The 20,796-nt window shown below is 52.1% G+C and overlaps 1 protein-coding gene and 1 long non-coding RNA gene across 5 annotated transcripts in view; one reads left to right on the forward strand and one right to left on the reverse strand.

The window, feature by feature from the left end:
- The window catches only part of LOC306656133, a 324,085-nt gene that overhangs the window by 129,273 nt on the left and 174,016 nt on the right, over positions 1-20,796 (reverse strand). The gene's annotated exons all lie outside the window — the stretch shown is intronic.
- The window catches only part of SEZ6 (seizure related 6 homolog), a 44,548-nt gene that overhangs the window by 7,302 nt on the left and 16,450 nt on the right, over positions 1-20,796 (forward strand). For all 4 annotated transcript variants that reach the window (XM_079130802.1, XM_079130803.1, XM_079130800.1 and 1 more), the window contains exons 2-3: positions 13,998-14,666; positions 15,125-15,258. In XM_079130802.1, coding sequence (XP_078986928.1) covers positions 13,998-14,666; positions 15,125-15,258 — 803 coding nt within the window. The remainder of the gene's footprint in view (positions 1-13,997; positions 14,667-15,124; positions 15,259-20,796) is intronic.

Consider the following 20,796-nt stretch of genomic DNA (forward strand, 5'->3'; position numbering starts at 1 on the left):
ACCCTGGTATCAATCTCAGCTTGTCCCCCTTTGTGCCCTGCCCCCCACTCCTCCCATCTCCACAGGCTCTTCTCTCTACCCTCAGGCCCCTCCCTCTAACTGGTCATCAGGCTGGGAGGACAGAACTTGTGCATTGAAAAGTGCCTGGACCACTGAGCCCCACCCCCATCTAATTTGCATGTTGTTTTCCTCCTCTTTGTTCCCAGGTTCCTTGTTGAAGGCACCAAAGTCAACCCTGCCCCTCCTAGGGCAGATTCCTCCACACACATCCCACAGCTTCTCCCCGGCTGCTCCCTCCCCTTCTCCCAGCTCAGCAGCTGAGCACTAGCTCCTTTGTCCCCCAAGCAGCCACCTGCTGAGTGTCTGGCCCGGGTCCCACAAGCCAGCAGGTGCCTAGGGAGTCCCAAAGCCTGGGAGGGAGAGCCTGGAAAGGGTATCAAGCAGTATGGCAAGCCAAGTTGTGCCTCAGGGAAAAGGGGCAGTCCCAAAGGAAGAACATGAACAGCACAGAGTGTTGGTTAGGAAGCCAGGACTCCATGTTTTAAACACAGGACTGGCTCCTGCTGTCTGGGTAAACTTAACCAAGTCTTCTTACTCCCTGTGCCTCAGTTTCCTTGGGAATTTAGAGTGCCTGTTCCTGTTTCAGCTTTTTCATGGGCAGTAGCAGGATCAAAGGAAGTCAGAGGGAATGGGGCCTGGGAAGAGACCAGAAGCTCCATAGTCACGGAATGGACTGGATCAGATGCCCCAGGAGTCCAGGGCTGGACTGGCAGGGGACGAGTACCAACCGGATTTGGTCAGATCAAGAAGGCATGACTAGTAATGCAGAGGGACAAAAGCTGGGTTATGGTGCTTCTAAGGGCCTTTGCACCGGCATTTTTCTGATGGCCATTGTCTTAGACATCTGTTTTAGTCAGCTATTTTGCTGCTGTGACTAAAAGGGTCTGATGAGCACAATTATAGAGGAGGAAAAGTTTATTGAGGGCTCATGGTTTCAGAGGTTTTGTCCATAGAAGGCCCACTCCATTTCTCAGGGCTCAAGGTAAGGCTGAACATCATGGTGGGAGACAGTGGCAGAGGGAAGCAGCTCACCCCATGGTGATCAGGAAGCAGATGGAGGGAGTCCACTCTAAAGATACCAAATATATACCCTATAGCCACGCCCCCAATTAACCACTTCCTCCAGCCATCACTCTGTTAATCCCATCAGGGAGTAATTCACTGTTTAGGTTAAGACTCTCACAACCCAATCATTTCTTCTCTGAACCTTCTTTCATTGTCTCATGTGTGAGCTTTGCTGGGGGACATCTCATAGCCAAACCATAGCAACATCATTTACATTCAGCAAGGAGGGATGGGGATATAGCTCAGTGGTCAAGCACTTGCCTCACATGCACAAGACCCTGGGTTCAATCCCTAGCACTGCAAACATACAAAAAAACATATCCAGCAAGGTCGATGTGCTGATTTGAAGCGTCTGGTCCAGCAGCTGACAGTCTTCCTGTCATGGGGTCCTACTTTGTGGTTGGTTAGAAGAATTGGAGGAGATGAAATCTCATCTTGAGGATAAAAGAAACCCTGGCATCTACAAGCAAGAGTTGTAGGTGGGACCAAGCAAGGCTCATACAAGAGAGACTATTCACACATTTACTTACCCAGATTCCCTTATCCCCCTACTGCCAATGCAGGGCCCATCTTGTGTCAGAGCCCTAGTTCTGACCTATGGAGTCCAGTTACCTCTCTCATATCCCTCTCTACCTGCAAGCCAGGCTAGAAAAGGCCTGTTGCTCAAGTTGGGGTGGTGCTCCTGAGGCCCCAATCCTTGGTTGGTGCCTTAAGCCTGGTTGCTGCTATATTTGTATTCCTGATGCTGTCTCTAGTGACCCTGGTCCTACCCTAGGCCTCAAGCAGCAGAAACTAGAGTTGGGGACAGGGGAGAAGGGTTTAGCTCCCTCAACTAGAGGTATCCACATACCCAGCTCAGTGAAGTTCTAGAGGTCAAAGCAAGACAGGGGCAAGGGAGAGGCCTAAGGGGTTGGGGCCTGTGCAACTGGATCCATTTAGTGTTCCTGGAGTTCTGGAGACAAGCCCCAGATGTGCAGGTTTGTGTACCTCTGCCTCACTTGTCCTCCTATCCCTGGATGTCTGTGCCCTCTGTGCATGGTAGATGCACAGAGTGTAGGCCCAGCAGGCCCTAGTTCTGACTGGTCTCGTTCCACCCCCTGCAGCCCACTCTACTCTCTTTCTTCCTAATCTTGGGCTCCACTGACCCCTCAAGGAGACTTGGAGCTGGAACTGCTGCTGCTATTTTTAGCAGCTCTGCACCCCTCCCCTCCCCCACTCAAGCTTGCTGGGCAAGTGGAGGGACAGGCCAAACCTGAAAAATTTCCCAGGCTGTGGGGCTGGGAAGATTAGGCCCCTTCTCTCAGTCCCAAAGGCCATGGATACAAGGGGAACCTAAGTTAGACCACAGGGACAGGGCCCACAGCAATGGAAGATTAGGTTCCATCCCACCTGCCTGGGACTGGGAGAAGGTCCCAGGCTGCCTTCCCTCTGCATAGCACCCCCACCCTCCTAAGTTCCCAAGCGCAGAGCCCAGGCCTCCAGTGACTCCTCCCATTTGGAAGTCTGCAGCTCCTGGGTCTCCCCTGAAAGGGATAGGGAGGGTCTCAAAGGGTCAGGAAATAAAGAGGAGGGAAGCACACCCTAATGAGGTTATGTATCCAGGGACCTCTGCTTCTGCCCTTGTATTTCCCAGAGGGGTTTCAGGGGCCTCCTGTAGCCTGACTCTGCCAAAAGGTTGCCATTAAAACTCATTACCCTCCAGATTCCTTGGGTCTCCTGGGTCCTACTCTCTTTACTACCCTAGCTGTTCTGGAGACTTGCATGAGCTGGGAGAAGGTAGAACAGGGCAGTTCAAGGGTCAGAACCAAAAAGATCAAAGAGGGAGACAGCCCAGCTTCCCCTGGGGTGGTGCCTGCCTTTAGGCTGAGGCTGCCTTTGCTCTCAGAGGCCTTTTGTTCCTTCACCTATCCTGTCTCTTGAGTTTAGCAGAGCAAGGATGTCCCAGTTTCTGCTTCCCAGGCCTAGCTCGACCACCTCACATAGGTAAAGTCGGTTCTCTAACCAGGCTTCCTTACCTGTGGGACCAGGAGGATTTACCACATAGTGCAGATAAATAGTGGCCCAATAATAGAAGGGCTGCAATTCTATCCCACCCACCCAAAGACTCACTAAAAAGTCAGGAATCAGCCGGGTGAGGGGCTCACACCTGTAATCCCAGCTACTTAGAAAGTTGAGGCAGGAGGATCATAAGTCCAGGGGCAGCCTTGGCAACTTAGGCAGCACTGTCTCAAAATCAAAAGGGCTGGGGATATAGCTTAGTGGTGGAAAGCCCTGGGTTCAATCCCAGAATCAATCAATCAATCGATCAATCAATCAATAAAAGTCAGGAAGCAAGTACTGTATGACAAACCACTAGACAGTACCAGAAAGGAAAGGACAAGCCCAAAGCTACATAGTCCATCAGAGGCAAAGCTACTTTCACTCTGAAACCAGAGCTATGGTAAGGCCTTGACAGGCTCCTTAGCTTCCACAGCTAAGAACACATACCTTAGTGACTTCTAAAGTAGGGAGTGGCCAGAGCCCACTCATTAAGAACCAGGTTAGTCAGGTGTTGTGGGCTCAGGATCCCTCCATCCCCAGCCAAGTTCCCCAAATCCATTTCTTCCTTGATGCATCAGACAAAAACAGCCAGAGGACAAAGGTGACAAGATCTGGGAGGAGTAACTTTGCCTCTCATACATAAAATAAGTTCCTTCACCTGACCCAAAAGTGATGCAATTTAGGACCACCAGCCTGGTGATTCAGCCCAGAGGTGGACATGTGTGCCAGGAATGGCCTCAATAGAGTTGGCTTTTCAGCATCCTGGTAGGGACCAGGAGATGCTGGTTTGCAAACCAGGAAGATACCCCTGACACCATGTGGCCCTGTCTTGTTGGGTCCCCTGGCTAGGAGGGATTGTCCTAGGCAGGGGGCAGAGGATGAAGCAGATGTCTATTCCTCCCTAGATCACCACTTCACCACTGGGCTGGGCTGAGCTGGCCCTGCTATCAGCCACATACACACACACCCCCTCTGCCCCTGAGAATGCAGTTCCTGCCTCTGCAGCTTTCCTCCTTGCAGCTGACGTTTTCAAGGTGCACCATCCAGAGAAATATGGTCTTTGCTGCTGACCTGCTGGTGGAAGCTGCTGGTGCTGAGGAAAGCTGTAACCTGAGCACCCAGCTCAGGGCCATCTCCCTCTGCCCACTTACTCCACACCTCTGCCTTCACACCTCATCCTTCTGCCTCCTTCTTGACATAGCAGGGGGGAGCAGTGGTCTGGGAATAGCAGCAGATGGACAAAAGGAGCCAATAGACTGAAGCCCCTACAGTGAGGAAAGGAAGCCCAGCATCCAGCTCTATGCCTACCTAGACCTCTGCTCCAGCCACAATACTGGAAGTTGGCATACAGTAGATCAGACTGTTGAGGGGGGTGATGACAAGGAGGCCCTGCTGTCCCTCCCACCCCTTCCAGCCTGCCTCAGGGACTAGAGCCAACTCCATGGCCCCTACCTCCCAGATCTGTCCCTGCCTCTCCCCAACCCCTACTCCAGGCCCCCAGTTCCTGAGTCACCTGTCCAGCACCAGGAACAGTGGGCAGGTAGGGCTAGGACCTCCAGGTCTCCAGGGCCAGCAGACAGACGGGAGCAGAGAACACAGGACTGCAGGGGAAGGTGCAGAGCGCAGCAGGTGACGCTGTAGCAGAGGCCTCATTAATCACCTCTCCAGCCCCCAGCTCTGCAGTGGCGAGACCATATTAGATTTTAAATTGGAAAGCGGAGAATGTGGCAGTTAGCTGGGAGCTCCCTCTACCCGAGGCCCCTGGTCACAGCCTCACAGGAGAGAAGTGACAGTAGGGTAAAGAGGACTGGTCCAATGGCAGCCCAGAGCAGTGGTAACCTCCCCCTACCTACTCAGAGCCTGAGGGGCTGTCCAGAACAGATGGCCCTCGGAAGGGTCAGGTTAGGTTCCAAGAAGGTGACAGACTGACAAGGAGGGAACATGACAGCCACTGTGGGGAGAAATGCAACCCTTCTAGGAGTTAGACCTTTCTGAGCTTGAGGTTCCAGAGTGTGGCATCCATGAGCAAGGACAAATGGTAATGATCTGAGGTCTGCTCATGTGTTTGGACCTGTGCTCACACACCTGTGCTCACAGACACACAGACAACCACATCCAAAAACGTGTGAACACACATGCTAGTGTGAAGCAGCAACCAATGCAGGAGTTTTGATCCCAGGCTGTGGGGCAGACCCAGCTCAAACCCTTGATTGCCACTCTCTCTGTCCAAGTGAACTAGGATGATTTATTTTGCCTCTCAGCCTTAGTTTCTCCATGTGTAAAATATTGATTCCAAACACAAAGCACAGCCACTCTGGGTGGAATATAACTCATTAGGAGGTGGATGCCTGGCCCATAGAGGGCACTCAGTAAATGTGAGGACCCTGGCCTGGCCCCAAGGTGGGACACCTGCGGTGAGAGTGCCCAGGGAGTAGGGGTGGCTGTCCCAGATAGCCTGCACTCTGCTGCTGAGCAGACAGTGAGGAAGAGCATGTTGGTAGTGCATAGCGGGTGTTCCCATGGAACACACACACGCATCCTGGGCCAGAGCACTGAGGGCAAATGTTCCTGAATATCTTCCACCCATGAATTCTAAGTCCTCCTAAACTGGGTCCGCCTGAGCTCCCAAAATTGTCCATCAAACACCCAACTTAAGGAACACCAGCTTAGCAGAGCCTGGGAAGCAAGTGCCAGCATCAGCAGACGACACTAATCCTCCCCCAGGAGTGAGGGGTTGACAGACTCAACTCTCAGAATTCTTCATGAAAAACCTGAAGAAGGTCTAGGGCTCCTCCTCATCTCTCCCTGCCCAACCCCAGAGACCCCAAACCCCAAAGGAGTGGGGCAGAAACCCCGTCTTAACTCTTCTCCAGGACCCCCATCCTAGGCTCTTCCCTCCTGAGAGGTGGTGAATACCTTATGGGTGAAAGGTTGGGCTATGGAGCTGCACTTTCCACTGATGCGGTCACCTCCAACCACATGCGGGTATCTCAATGTAAACTCACTAACATAAAATAAATTTCAAATTCACTTCCTCATCCTCACTAGCATAGTACTCCATAGCCACATGGGGGCTACTGGCTCCCATGTAAATGTTTTTGGTTTTTATTTCTTTGCAGTGCTAGGGATCAAACCCAGGGCCTTGTGCATACTAGGCAAATGCTTCACCACTGAGCTACACCCCAATCCTCCTGGTTACTGTATTTGAACATACAGATAAAAAACCATTTCTATCACCAGTTGGGGTGGCATACCTGTAATCACGGCTACTCAGGAGGCTGATGCAGGAGGATGGCAAGTTCGAGGCCAGCCTCAGCAACTTAACAAGACCCTGCCTCAAAATTAAAAAAATAAAATAAAAAGGAGCCCGGTGTGGTGGCGCACACCTGTAATCCCAGCGGCTCAGGAGGCTAAATCAGGAGGATCGCAAGTTCAAAGCCATTCTCAGCAAAAGTGAGGTGCTAAGCAACTTGGTAAGACCCTGTCTCTAAATAAAATACAAAATAGGGCTGGCGATGTGGCTCAGTGGTCAAGTGTCCCTGAGTTCAATCCCTGGGACAAAACAAAACAAAACAAAATAAAATAAAATAAAAATAAAAAGGATTGGGAATGTAACTCAGTGGTAGAGCACCACTTGGTTCAATCCCCAGTACTAAAAAAAGAAAATAAAGTTCTAACCTTGTTAAAAGTGTTGCTGTAAGGCTAGACTAAATCTAGGTTTGAAGTAGACACATCCAAACATATAAACTTGGGGACCGTACTTCCTTGGGTCTCAAAAGTTCATGTCTTGTCAAGCTATTCTGGTCATTCAATGAATTGATTTTGATAAAGCATTTAGAATGTTGCTGAACATATAGTAAATGCTCAGTAAATGGTAGTCTTCAGTATTTTGTAACAGAGCACTTGGTGGCTCACTGGATCCTGGAATGTGTCAGCAGGCTGGACCCTTAGAAACTTCTCCCATTTTACTGATGGGGCTATGAAGTCCCAGGTTGGAGAAAATGACTTGTGCAGAAGGACCCAGTGTATTAGGAACAGGACCAGGATGGGGTGACTTGCCTTCTGATTGGTGCCCACAACCTCTACCCACCTTCGTTCCTTCTGGCAATAAGACCCATCCCTAGAGATACTGAAGCCTAGGGTTACCTCAGACCTCAATCCAGGATGGTGGAGAGGTGGCTGCCCTTGACCTCTCAGGAGGCAGTGAGCTCTCTGTTCTTGGAGGTATGCCCACAGATGGTAGACAGTCGGGGACATGCTCTCCAGTGCTCTGGTTGGGCCAGGTTCCTTCCTCACTCCAACAACCTTGATCCCAGCCTTGATCCAAATTTGCTACATAACCTGGGAAAACCCTCTGGACTCAGCTTCCTCCAGGGTAAATGGGAAGGAATGAGATGTACATAAAGGCAACCAGGGATCAGTTTCCAGAAACCAGACTCTTTCCTGCCAAGAGCCTGGTCAAGAAGAGGTGCTCCCATTCATATGTGCAATTGAGACATGATGGAGCTGCCAAGGGTTGACCAGGAAAGAAGGTGGTGAGAGGGTGTGCTGAGAATGGTCAGTAGCAGGGGAAGAGAGGGTAGTCCAGGTGGGGCACCTTCCAGCTTGTTCCAGCAGATGCTCCTCATCAGTTGCTAGTAGGGGCTGTTCTGGGGTACTGCCAAGGGCTGACTGCTCATTTCCCTACAGGACTCACCCCTGGTCAAGAGCCAGGAGCTTTGGGGAAACTTTCAAGTATGTAGAACCTGGGCTTGGAAACTGTGTGCCCTGAGGTCACCCTTCAATGAGTTTGGCACCAGGGGTCATCATTTGTGTGTAGAGATATGGGAAGAGAGATTCCTAATGCTGGATCCTTGCCCAGGATGAAGCCATATATACACTGAGGGCCCACCAGAAAGAGCCCCTAGGGAGTTGGAAGAGGCTGGGCAGAGATGGCTCCCCAGAGCCAGAGACAGGAGCTAGACCTTGAAAGATGGGGAGGGTTTGAAGAGACAAGGGGGCAGAGAAAGCCCAGCATAAGGACGGACTCATGTGAACCAACTGGGCAAAGGAGAAAGTCACTTGTTCTGGTAATGGGAAGATCCCTTTGAGTGTAAATCTGTGTCCATCCCAACAATTGCCCCTCCGGGACACCTGTGGGACTCCTTCCCCATCACCACAGGCTACAAGGCTCCCCACATGAATGCCATAGGACAGTGGCATCCAGGCTGTTGAGGTAGGAGGCCCAGGGCTGCAGCTAAAAGTCAGTGGGAGCAATGGACAGAGATGACCTGTGGGTCCTAGTCTTAGGCTCAGCCACTCATTGACTGTGTGACCTTGGACAAGTTACTTAACTATTCTGAGCCCCAGTGTCTTCATCTCTAGAGATAATGGCATGAACCTCCTTGTAGTGAGAGGAGGTTGAGAAATTATATACCAGGGTCTTGAGAGTATGTTCTTCACACAACCCTGGGGAAGTGGATAGCAGCTGTGGCCAGTGTCAGCTGCTTGACTCCAGATCACAGGAGGCAGAATGTGTCCATTCTGTCTTTACCATAGCCAAGGGTGACCCTGGAGAAGCCACACCCCAACTCTGGGCCTCAGTTTTTCCATTTGTAGTATTGCCTTTTCTGTTAACAGAAGTCAGATAACAGCAAAACTACTTCAGATGCAAAACACTGGATTATTTCAGTAGCACATGGAATCAGAAGCCTCTGGAACTGGAACTGGAACTGGACCTCAGACCTCAGGGGCCCTGTGTGGCCCTGCCAGTCTCTAGCAGCGGCCCCTCGATACAGGAGGGCCCAGTGGAATTGTCACTGTAAAGACCAGACTGTGGCTTGGGGGACCCAGGCATTCTCCCACCCAGAGCCCCTTCCCTCTCTTAGGCCCTGGGATAATAGGGGTCTGCAGGGGCCAGGCCCTCACTAATCCCCTATTAAAACTTGAAAGGGGCCAAGAAACCTCCAGAATAAACTCATTAATTTTTATGGGATAATAAATGGATCCCATTAAATTCTCATTCTCCCAATGCTGGGCCAGCTTAACCTCTGGAACCAAAGAAGTGGGCTCCCTGCCCACAGTATCCCCCAGCTACCCATGTACCCCATATAGTCAGTCCCCTCACCCATAAAGTGGGAGTCATGCCTGAACTCATCCCAGAATTTTGGGGCCTCCACCTCTACTGGCCTCTGCTCCTGCCTCTGGGGTACAGCCCTGGAGGGGGAACGTCCGGCTCTTCCTCAGGGGCTGCCAGAGCATCCACTGTCCCCAGCACCCTTGCAGAGATGGGGTGGAGCCTGGCAGGTGGAAGCACAGGCCTGTTAGTAGCTGAGTCCTCACAAAACCCAGTGTGTCTCACTCCACAGATGAGCAAACAGAGGTTCAGGTGGACAACCCTCTGCTCAGGTCACATGGCTAGGGAGGTGTAGATTTGGAATTGGAACCAGGCGTTCTGGTTGTCTGGTACATAAAGATCTGCAGCAGCAAAAGCACTTAGGGATAGTCCTGAGGTGGCACCATTGCCTGGGACAGCAGATCCCCCAGGCAGGGGCACTGCATAACAACTACAACTCCATCGCCCAGCAACCAGTGACCCTGGGCAGGCTCCCGGGCTTCTCTGAAACCTCATTTTACCCACCTGTGAGAGACCACAATCCTACCCAGCTAAATGTAGAACAGGTCCCTGTCCTATGGCTTCCTCTAAACAAAGGCTGAGCCCCATGCGGCCCAAATCTCCGGGGGCAGGGCACACGGGCCCTCATCGGTATCCCCACCCAGCTGGTCACGGAGAGGAGGCCGGCTGGGGAAGCAGCCTTCCCTGGGAGGCCCAGGCTTAGGTTGGGGGCGGGGCCTCCCATCCCAGGAGGGACCGCAGGGGGATGCAGCCGGGCTGGGAGGCGGGAGCGGGAGAGAATCCACCGGGGAGGCATCCTGAATGGCTCATTAGTGCCGATGAAAGCCTTTTTTCATTTCGTCTAAATACTTTAAACAGGGCTCCCTCGGATGTCTATTTGCATAGCTTAAGAGCTAATGCAGGGGGAGGGCCCAGGTGGTGGCAGGGCAACTGCCAGGGCTTGGGGCAGTGGGGAAGCTCCCGGGCCTCCTCCACCATGGGGGACAAAGGGGTGGCCGATGCTAGGAATGAAGGGGTATTTCCCAGGCCCAGCCCACTTGGAGGATGCAGCCCCTACCCCTGCCAGAGGGGAGGCCAGGGCAGCTTCAGAGTACCTCCCTGTGTCCTGGCACCAGGTGGGCCCATCATGTGGGGATTATGGGAGTCTGTATTGTCATGGGCCATCACTATGTCCCCCATGGACATACAGGGTCTTGAGGTGGCTGTCCTCTACATGGATGGCACAGGGTTATCTTTGTCTTATGGATGACATGTACAGGGTCACATTCATTGTCACCCAACAGGGAAGGTATCCCCTTGGGCGCCAGCTCCTCCCTTCAGGTCTGCCTCCCTATTGGAGCTGTCCCAAGGTGGCTTGTCCCTCAGCCTTCAGAACAATGCTATTTAGAGCATTTAGAAGAGTAAAAAAAGAGGTGACTTGTTCAGGCTCACATGACTTTTTTATATTTTTCTGTACCAGGTATTAAACCCAGGGATGCTTAACCACTTTGCCACATCCCCAGCCCTTTTAAAATATTTTATTTAGAGACAGGGTATCCCAGAGTTGCTCAGGACCTCACTAAATTGCTGAGGCTAGCTCTGAACTCACAATCCTCCTGCCTTAGCCTCCTAAACCACTGGAATTACAGGTATGGGCCACCATGCCTGGCAATGACTTTTAAGTGACTGAGTTGACACTTGAACCCAGGACTGTTTCCTGGCCCTGTGAAGCAGTGTTGGGGCTCCAATTTGGGTTTCAGGTTCAGATGTACTTTGGACATGATATGGGGGCTCTGTGGGTCCCAGCCAAGAAGGTTTCTAAGGACTTGACCCAGGTTTAACCCAAGTCCCAAATGCCAGAAGTCCTGGCCCTAGCTCTCTTTCTAAGCTAAACGAAACCCTGAACAAATCCATTTCTTTATGTGGGTCTTGATTTCCTCAACTGGCTAGAATGTTCTCTACTGAGGAAAAGTAGCTCCAGGCTTATCCTCCCATGAGGCAGGCTAGTATCTGCAGAGACTTGGAGCTTTGATGTTGATGATGATGCAGGTTGAATTCTTGGCTCCAGCACTTCGAGACTTTGAGCAAGTCCTCAACTCACTGCAGGTTCTTTGTAAAGCAGGAAGAAGAGACCCATCTCAAGGATTAGTGTTGATTAAATAATACAAGACCTGGAAAGAACCTGAAGACACCTGATGAGGCTGGGCATCCAGGCCCCAGGACCTCCTTCTTCAGGTCCCTGCATCACAGTCAGCCCCTCTGTCAGTCCCTGAACCCTGAGCTTAATCAGCCAGGCAGAGAGAAGCCCCTGACCTCCTGATCACAACCCTGGACCTAGCGGTCATGGCCCAGGGCCTCAGGCCTCTGACAGCCAACCAGGATGAGAGGCAATGCCCTCCCCCAACAAATAGTTTATCTTCCAAAGATTATCTTACCCTTTCTGACAATGGGTGGTGCCTGCCAGGGACCAAGTGGCAGCTGATTTTGGAATCAATTTGCTCGTTTGATATGCTATCTCGGTCCCACTTAACCAAGTGCTCAGTCTCCCTAGATAACACAATCAGTGCAATCGACAGTGACGGGAGGTACCCATTAGCTCCGCTCCATTGCCCAGCACCCACCTGGCTGCTGGCAGGAGAGCTATGTCTGCTCTGGTCACTTCAATAGTCAGAAGATCTCTGTGCTCTTCCTCCCCCAATGAGGAGTCCCTCAGGTACACACCCTGGGAGCCACGGACCACATCATGAGTTGGGCAGTCCTGGAAAGGGACCTGTGAGTAAGATACAGTTCCAGGTACTCCAGGCTATGTGATGGAAAAAATCCTCTCCCCATGCCTTCCTAAGATCAGTCTCACCTGGCAAAGACCAAGTGACATCTGGGGGGGATGGGCAAAGGGAAGAGCCCTTTCCTGGCACATGGCAGGGACTGCCTGCCCGCTCCTCCCCCCGGCCCCATCACTGATTCAGATGAAAGACACTGGGCACTGTTGGACCATCTGCTCTGGGGGATGCTGGGCATCTAGTTTGGACATTGTGATAGCAGTGCCTGGCATGGAAAGCCAGGGCACAAATGGTCTACTTTAGTGGGCATCTCAGGACATAGAAGTTGATCCCAGTTTCTTAAGGCTTTGGGTTGCCCAGGCCCTCTGACCCAGAGTAATGGAGAGCACTCCAACCTGTACCCGCCTCCCCAACCCCAATTTCCTCCCTCCTCCCATTCGTCTGACACATCAGAGCCGCTATGGTCTCCTGAACAGAATGTAGGCCATCTGGTACTTCCTCACGCCTGCCAATCCATGGGGTGGGTGTGAGCCTGTGGAATGACAGCCCCACCACCAGACGTGCAGAGGAACCGACCTTCTCCTTGCAAACTCTGTTATCTCGCCCTAGCTGTACTTCCTTTCAAGTCCTTAAGCAGCCATTTTGAAAGCTGCAGGAATCAGGAATTTCCTCTCCACCTTCTCAGAGTGGGCAAAATTGTGTATGAGCTAAATCTGAAGCCAGCACCCACTGACCTTTTCTTGATAGTTAAAGATCCAGGGAACCTAGTGAGCCACAAGCAGAATATGTATCATTTCTCCAGTTATGTGGTCGAATGTCAACATAATTGATAGCTGAGCAATCTACACCTCTAACCAGAGATAGCAAAGAATTTGTATATTTTATAGCCTGTCTAGTTGATTGGTAGTGACTGTCTTGATAACTGTGTTGAAAAGGATCCCAAAGGATTTCTTATTGCCTCAATAAGAAATAGTCAAAATTGGTTAGCAATGTCTGCCATGAATGGTGTCGGGGAACATGCCAGATGTCCATTCTACACCTGTTTCAGACCCTGCCCCAGATGAGCTCTGACTAGTGTCATAAGAAAGACAAGGGAATTCAGGGGCAAATGTCAAATGGGGAAAAGAAGTAGTATTACCTCAGTCAATCCTAAAAAAGAAACCCCACTTCACAGGTGAAAAACTAAGATTTAGAGAGATGGGTCTGGAATTTGAAGCCACATCTGCCTAAATCCAGCATGTGACTCTTCCCCCTCTACTCACATTACGGCTCTAGGAGGACCATAAAATCAGGAAAAGAAGGAGAAAGAAAGGATTTTATGAAAAATGGGACTTCGTGGGACCCTAACAAAGAAGTCATGCATTCATGAGAAAATCTTAAATAAAATTCCAAATATGTGAAGTATTTCCTGAAACTAATGCCCAATAGTTTCACTGAGAACAGGAAATGAATTTGAATGCCCTATAGTCTCAGGCCAAAAAGTCACTGGGGGTGGGGGGATAATACTCTTGCTAAAGTTCTCACGAAGTTCTTCAACTGGCCATACGACTTTGAGCAAGTCACTTCCTTTCTCTGGCCTAACTCCTCGGTAGCAAAATCAGGCCTTTGAGTTACATTGGAGATGGCAAATATTTATTTGTCATGTCATGGCTGCCTGGAGTCTGTGTTGAGAAGGATTCTGGGGCTGAATCAGAACATCGGGAAATAGTGTGACAATCAATTAGTAATGTCTGTCTCTGGTGCTGGAGGAGAAAGGATAGTTCATATGCCATTCTTGAAGTATGTGATATCATCTCGCTTCCAGCTCTAAAATTTTATAGCTCCATGATTCTCAACAATGAGCACACTCCCAAGGCTCTCTGTCAAAAGAGAGATGGATCTCCTACTGCCTGGGTTGGGCGGGATGCTGCTCGCTGTGGCGTAGCAGGAGAACCTCTGATCATCCATTATTATTTCAGGACTCTCCTCAGAAGCCCCAACCATGGGGGAAGGGCAAGCCACAGGCATCAAGGAGATGGATGGGGAGCTGACAGCGGTCCCTACACCTGAGCAGCCAGAACGAAGTGTCCACTTTGTTACCACGGCCCCCACTCTGAAGCTGCTCAACCACCACCCACTGCTGGAGGAATTCCTTCAAGAGGGACTGGAGACAGGCGAAGAAGAGCTAAGGCCAGCACTGCCTTTTCAGCCTGACCCACCTACACCTTTCACTCCAAGCCCCCTGCCCCGCCTGGCCAATCAAGACAGCCGCCCAGTCTTTACCAGCCCCACCCCGGCCATGGTTGCAGCCCCCACACAGCCCCAATCCAGAGAGGGACCTTGGAACCTGGAGTCAGAGGCCCCTGTGCTTCGAATCACAGCTTTTCTGCCTCCAGGGCCCAGCATGGCAGTGCCCACCCTACGCCCAGGGGAAAGGCCCAGTACTACAACCCCCAGCAGAGCATGGACTCCAACCCAAGAGGGTCCTGGAGACATGGGCAGGCCATGGGCTCCAGAGATCATGTCCCAGACCACAGGGCTTGGGATGGAGGGGACCATCACCACCTCCACAGCTTCAGGGGATGATGAGGAGACCACCACCACCACTACCATCATTACCACCACCATCACCACCGTCCAGCCACCAGGTCAGCTACCTGTTAGCAGGGAAATCTGGAAGTGGGGATGGGGGAATGCAGATCTGGAAGTGGGGTCCCTAAATGCCTGACTCTGACACTGTGCCAACCTGCCCTGGCCTTTGGCACCAAGGTCCAGCCAGCAGGAGGCATGTGAATTGGAACTAGATAGACCCAGGTTCAAATCCTGATTGCACCAACTATAACATGACCCTAGAAGTTTTATTTAATCTCTCTGAGCCTCAACTGTAAAATGGCAAGAAGAAAACCTACCTCACTGAGCCATTGTGAAAACAGATAAGATTGCACATAGTAGGTGCTTGCTCTGTAAAAGGTGGTTGGGTTCTTTCAACAGACATCCCTAGACACACATACACATAATACACACGTACACACCCACAGAGTTCAGCCTTAGCTGGATCCACTTCACCAGAACTTGGCTTAGTCTCCTGTCTCCTCCTGTCCCCCAGGCCCTTGTAGCTGGAATTTCTCTGGCCCAGAGGGCTCTCTGGACTCCCCTATAGCTCCCAGCTCACCCTCTGATGTTGGCCTGGACTGTTTTTACTACATCTCTGTCTACCCTGGCTACGGTGTGGAGATCAAGGTGAGTGACCTGGATCTGACAAGGGCAAAGTTGGGGCTGATGTGTTAACCTTTCTCCAGAAAGACACCTGCTTTGGGGCAGATGGAAACGTCTAGGGGCAACAATTGCATGGGGACACCTACCACCAAGGCTGGAAGATGGTTGGATTCCTTTCTGTGCATCAGGGAGTAGAGAAGGATATTGCTTTCACCCAGCAGTGTGTTGGAAGGGCTGTGAGAAGGGCAGGGTGCCCATCCTCTTCCCCCAAGGGTTTGATCAGGGGCTCTTGTCTTGGATGGGAATGGGATTGGGTGAGTGTGAACTCTGCATCTGAATCTATGTGGGTGAGTGGAGAAAATGCAGAGGGCTGGCTGGACCTGAGAGAGCCATGGAGCCTCATTTACCCATTTATTCACTCCTTCATTCCTTCATCAAGTCTTCCCTGAGAAGCTTCTCTCAGCCAGGCCCTGTACTGACTCCTGGGATGCAGAGTTGGGGAAGACTGACATGGTCACATCATTGGAGAGGTGACAGCTGGTGGGAGAGCCAGACTTGCCCCCAGACCATCTCATCCCTCTCTCAGGATTAAGACTCTCTCTTTCTTATTTATTTATTTGTTTATTTGTTTTTGTGTGGTAATGGGGAATGAACCCAGGGATGCTCTACCCCTTAGCTACATTGCCAGTCCTTTTGAGATAGGTTCCTGCTAAGTTGCTGAGGTTGGCCTTGAACTTGCCATCCTCCTGCCTCAGCCTCACTGGGATGACAAGGATGCACCACCATGCCTGGCTGGGATTAAGACTCTCTTCAGTCCCAGATCTGAGCCCAAAGGTCCTCACAGATGTCCCACAGCTTCCTCAAACTCCACAGACCCAAATGGGTCTTTTGTTTCCCCAAACCTGCTCAGTGCCCCACTCTGTCCAAGTCAGAAACCTGGAGCTAGACCACCACAGTGCAATGTGGAGAGCACCCCTGGAGCTGTGCAATGTGGGGTCATCTTGACCCTTCCCTCACCCTCTTCTAGTCCTATGAACTCATCCCAGGTTCTGTCATAATACTCCCCACCTCTCACATTTGCCTGCTTCTCTCCCTCTATCCCCACAACCATCATGTGGTCCAGCCCTGGTCATCCCTAGCTAGTGATGCAGTAGCCACCACCCTGGTCACCCTCCCATGCCTCCTCCCTACTACCACCCACCCCACCTATACCACAGTCATTTTTCTCCAATGAAGTCAGTTCTGCCCACTGTCTCTCCCCAGGGGACTCTGAATCAGGGCCAGTCCCTGGGTCCATCTCTTGCTACTGCTTCTCTTGTTGGCTATGCCAGCTTCACACCAAAGAGCTTGCAGCTGATGACAGGGCCAAACCTTCTTAACCCCACAAGCCCCAGTTACATATGCTGGTCCTTTTGCCTGGAAGAATTGTCCTAACACCCACCCCATCACTTTTTCTGGATATTCTCCCCTGATCCCCAAAGCCTAGGGCATCAGATCTCCAAAGCTAGGACGGGGAATAAGCCTGGCTCTTGTCGTTCTGCCTTCTATGGCTTTGTTCACAGCCAGCCCTCTCCCCAGCTGGACTGTGAGCTCCTTAGGGGCGTGGGGTGCCTTGCAGTACAGCCCAGGATGGGATGGAGGAAGGAAGGAAGGAGGTGACATCTGGCCTGGGTGTTAGAGGCTGATCACTCCATCCAGATGAGGGAATCAGCCAGGGGACTGAGAAGTCATAGGAGGGGTACTACAGGAGTCCAGGGGAACTGGGCCGAGCTAGAAGCAGTCTGCTCCTGGTCTGTTTCCCACCCATCCCAAGTCCCGCATGCACCTGGGCCTGGGCCTGAAGCCAGCCACGCTGGTCCTGGAGCAGAACCTCCAGTTCTCCCTGCTGGGGAACTCAGGTCCAGGTCTCTGAGCCAGGCCCTGGGAGTGAGGACCCTCTCCTTCCCTTGCTGTGTTCTGCCCCTTCTTCCCGCAACTATTTGTTGCTGCGCTGCCAAATCCTGGGCCCCTCACTCTGGGCTGACTGAAAGGGCAATTAGGAACAGCCACCCCCCTTTCAAGCCATTAGCACTCAGTGCCGCTTAATTAAGGTAATTAATGTAAAATCATCACCTAATGAGAGGTGGCACCGGCTGTGGCTCACAGGGTGGAAGGCGCCAGCTGCAGGTGTGGAGAAGGGATTGGGAGGGGGCAGATGCCAAGTTGAGCACCCCCCATGCAGGCCTGGGCCAGCTCCACCTACCACCCAAGGAACCATCCCCCGCAAAACCCATTGGGCCTGAATGGGCCCAGCGGTGGTACCCCCCACCAGTGTGGGTATCAGATAATGGTACAAAATGTGTTGCTAGCTCTGTCTGTCCCTGCCCTGGCCTGGGCCCAAACTCCACCCTGATGCCTACCCCCTCACACAGCCCTGGGTCTCTTGTCTGGCGCTGCTACATTTTTTCATCAGAATGCAAAAGCCGTTACCAGGCAACCTTGAGAGGAAGACCTGCCACAGCCCTGGACTGCCGTCAGGGAACGTGGCACACGCTGGCCCCACCCTCCGCCTCAGAACCACTGGGGCAGAGTCCTTAGGAACTCCATCTTCTCCAGCATCCTGAGATAGAGTCTGAGGCCACGAAAGGAACAGGGTGGCCAGAGCTGGGTCAGCACCTGATTTGGGAGAGGAGCAAACAATAGAATAGGCTGAGCTGAAGCAGGTTTAAGATTCTTTTTCTAGGGCCAGTTCTAGCAACTTCCACCCTATCCAGACCTCCTAGTCACACCATGCAGGCCCTTTGGGACTTGAAGAATTGCTGACGTTACAGACCAAGACTCACCAGATAGTTGGAAAAACTGAGGCCCAGGCAAGACAAGGGAATTGCCTAAGCTCATTCAGCTAACTATTAACTAATGTTTTTTGGGTGAGGTGGGGCAGAAATGGGGATTTCACTCAGGGGTGTTACCATTGAGCTATTTTCCCAGCCCTTTTTTATTTTGAATCTTATTTAGTTGCTTAGGGTCTCGCTAAATTGTTGAGGCTGGCATCAACTGTGATTCTCTTGTCTCAGCCTTCCAAGTCACTGGGATTACAGGTGTGCACCATTGCACCCAACTAACTAATGGTTTTTGGTGAATGGATTTGTGTCACAAACCTAAATTGAGCATTTACAATATACCAGATTCTGTGCTGGGCACGGGGAACACAGACCTTCCTGGTTGGGAGAATCAAAAATCACAAGCATTGATTACAGAATGTTCAGTGCTGGTGAGGATGGGGATGGGGAACATAGGGGCTGAGGGAATTACAGGATGGGGTGCTCCTCAGCCTGGGGGTCAGGCTGGAGGTGAGGACACCTGCCACAGAAGAAGCCAACTGCTCAGCCTGGGCTGGGAAAGAGCAAGTGTGGCAAGCCTGACCTTTGGAGGCTGCCCTGACTATTTTGGAAAGGAGACTTTGTTGCATAGGAGCAGGAGATCATGAGGGTAAGGATCAGGATTACACTGCTGCCCAGAGGCTTGACCAGAAAGCAGTGCCCTCCTGCCTAGGCTGACAGTTGAGCCAGACCATGCTGGAGTTGGATAGGTGGGCCCAACATTGCCCCAGGAGAGATGCCAGAGGGTGAGGAGCAGCTGTGCCCCCCGAACCCAAGGGTTCAATCAGGAACTCAGGAAAGCCTTGGATGGGCAGGGGATCGGGGGACTGTAAACTCTGCATCTGAATCTCTGTGGCTGATGAGGAGACACAGGGCTGCCTGGCTAAACCTCAGAGGCCTAGAATGTGCCTGTGCTACTCAGACTTGGAGAGAGGGGACTACTTGTGACTTGTCTCCACCAAGGTTCAGAGAAGACCTTTCAGGATGGTGAGCTAGAGCCCCATGGTCCATGTGGGTCCTATCCCGTCCCCACGCAGCCAGTCTCCCCCTGAAGCCTCCAGGCCTTTCTGGGCTGGGTGCCTGCTTCTCACTGCATTTTGGCATTCCAAGAGCCTTCCCACTGCCAGCTTCCATCTTGGCTTGGCTGCTGCCTGTACCATCTGGAGTCTGGGCACAGCTGCCCACAGTCTTTGCCCTCATGCCCAGGTGGCCCCATTGGCACACAGCACTCCCAGGCCAGGCCAGCTGTCAGTTTGATGGCCAGAACACCCACCCTTCTAAACTGGGTCAAGACCAGGCCCAATGTGAGCACCAGGAGCAGAGGGGTGGGATTTCTGGGCAACTTCCTATTTCCTGATTCCAAGAAGGCCCATTGGGGAGGTGGCAATGTGTGCTGGAAGGTTTGGTTCCATGGATTTAGGTCTCTCTCTCCATCCTGAAAACAGATCTTACCCATAAGATATTAGGGATGAGTGCCAGTTCAGAAGGGCACAGAGGACACATGTAGCACTGGGGTTCTGGTCCTGGCTCAGCAGCCAGCCTTCCAGTGACTGAGAGGAGCTGCTTATCTTCTCTGGGCCTCAGTTTCCCTTTCAGTCGAGGTAAATTAAACAGGATGCTGCCCGAGGCCCCTTCCAGCCAGTCCCTCTGCATGTAGCTTCTTCGAAGCTCAACTATGTGGCAGCACCTCAGGTCTGTGGCCCTTCTTCCTGGTTCCCTGCCAGAGTGTAAACATGGAGTGTGGCAACCAAGAGTCGAGAGGAACTGTGATCAGCACCTGGCCCTCAGGTGCTGTGGTGGGAATGGCATAGGGAGGCAACCCCCAGCTCTTCTGCCTGTGCTGCTCTGTGTTTATACTATCACCCCTTCCCCTGTGGGTCACACCATTAAGACAACTGCTGGAGGCCTGACTGAAAGCTTCCATAAGACAGCACAGACAGGGCTGATGACCAGGGCAGCGGCAGAAAGCAATCTGACTCCTTCGTGCCTCCTGTCCAGGAAGAGGCCAGCCCCTGCAAAGTGGCCATGTTTTCTCCTTGAACTGACCACCTGGTCTACTGGAAACAGGGCAGCATTGGCCAGTCCAGGGTCCTGTGGGAATTGTTCTCAGTTCCCTCTGCTTCTGTCCTCCCGCTGCCTGGCCCCTAAGCCTCCTAGGCCCCCTCCTGTCAATGGACAGGCAACGGGAAGACAGCCCTCATGAACACAGCTGACATTTCAATCTGTCTCCAGGCTCTTCAGATGCCTGCAAATTGCATCAAGACTTCATCTCTCCCCTTGTCCAACACCCAGCCCTGTCTGGCCCTGTCAGCCTGGTCCTCAAAAGTGACAAATTACATTCTAGCCACTGCAGTGGGCCCACAACTGGGTGCTGGAAACCCAGGGTACCAGAGCTGTGTAGGGAACCTCTGACTGAAGACAGGGAACCTTCTGGATGGAAGCCACTCCATTCCACACCCTCATTCATCCCAACCCTCATCTTCAGGCTCGGCTGAGATCCAGGCCACCTTGAGGGGACCATGCTTCCCCCAGATCAGAGGGGACCAGAGGCCTCACCTCTCAATTTTCCTAGTTTTACAGGCTGCTCAGGGAACTCAAATTCCAACATCTTGGTAAAAACCGGACCAGATCAGGCCAGGCCAAGACTCACCTCCTGCTAAAACCTAGGGGCCTGGAGCCTGGGAATAAAGATGTCTAGAAGTCT

This window comes from Sciurus vulgaris (genome assembly GCF_902686455.1).
Source record: "Sciurus vulgaris genome assembly, chromosome: 3".
NCBI lineage: Eukaryota > Metazoa > Chordata > Mammalia > Rodentia > Sciuridae > Sciurus > Sciurus vulgaris.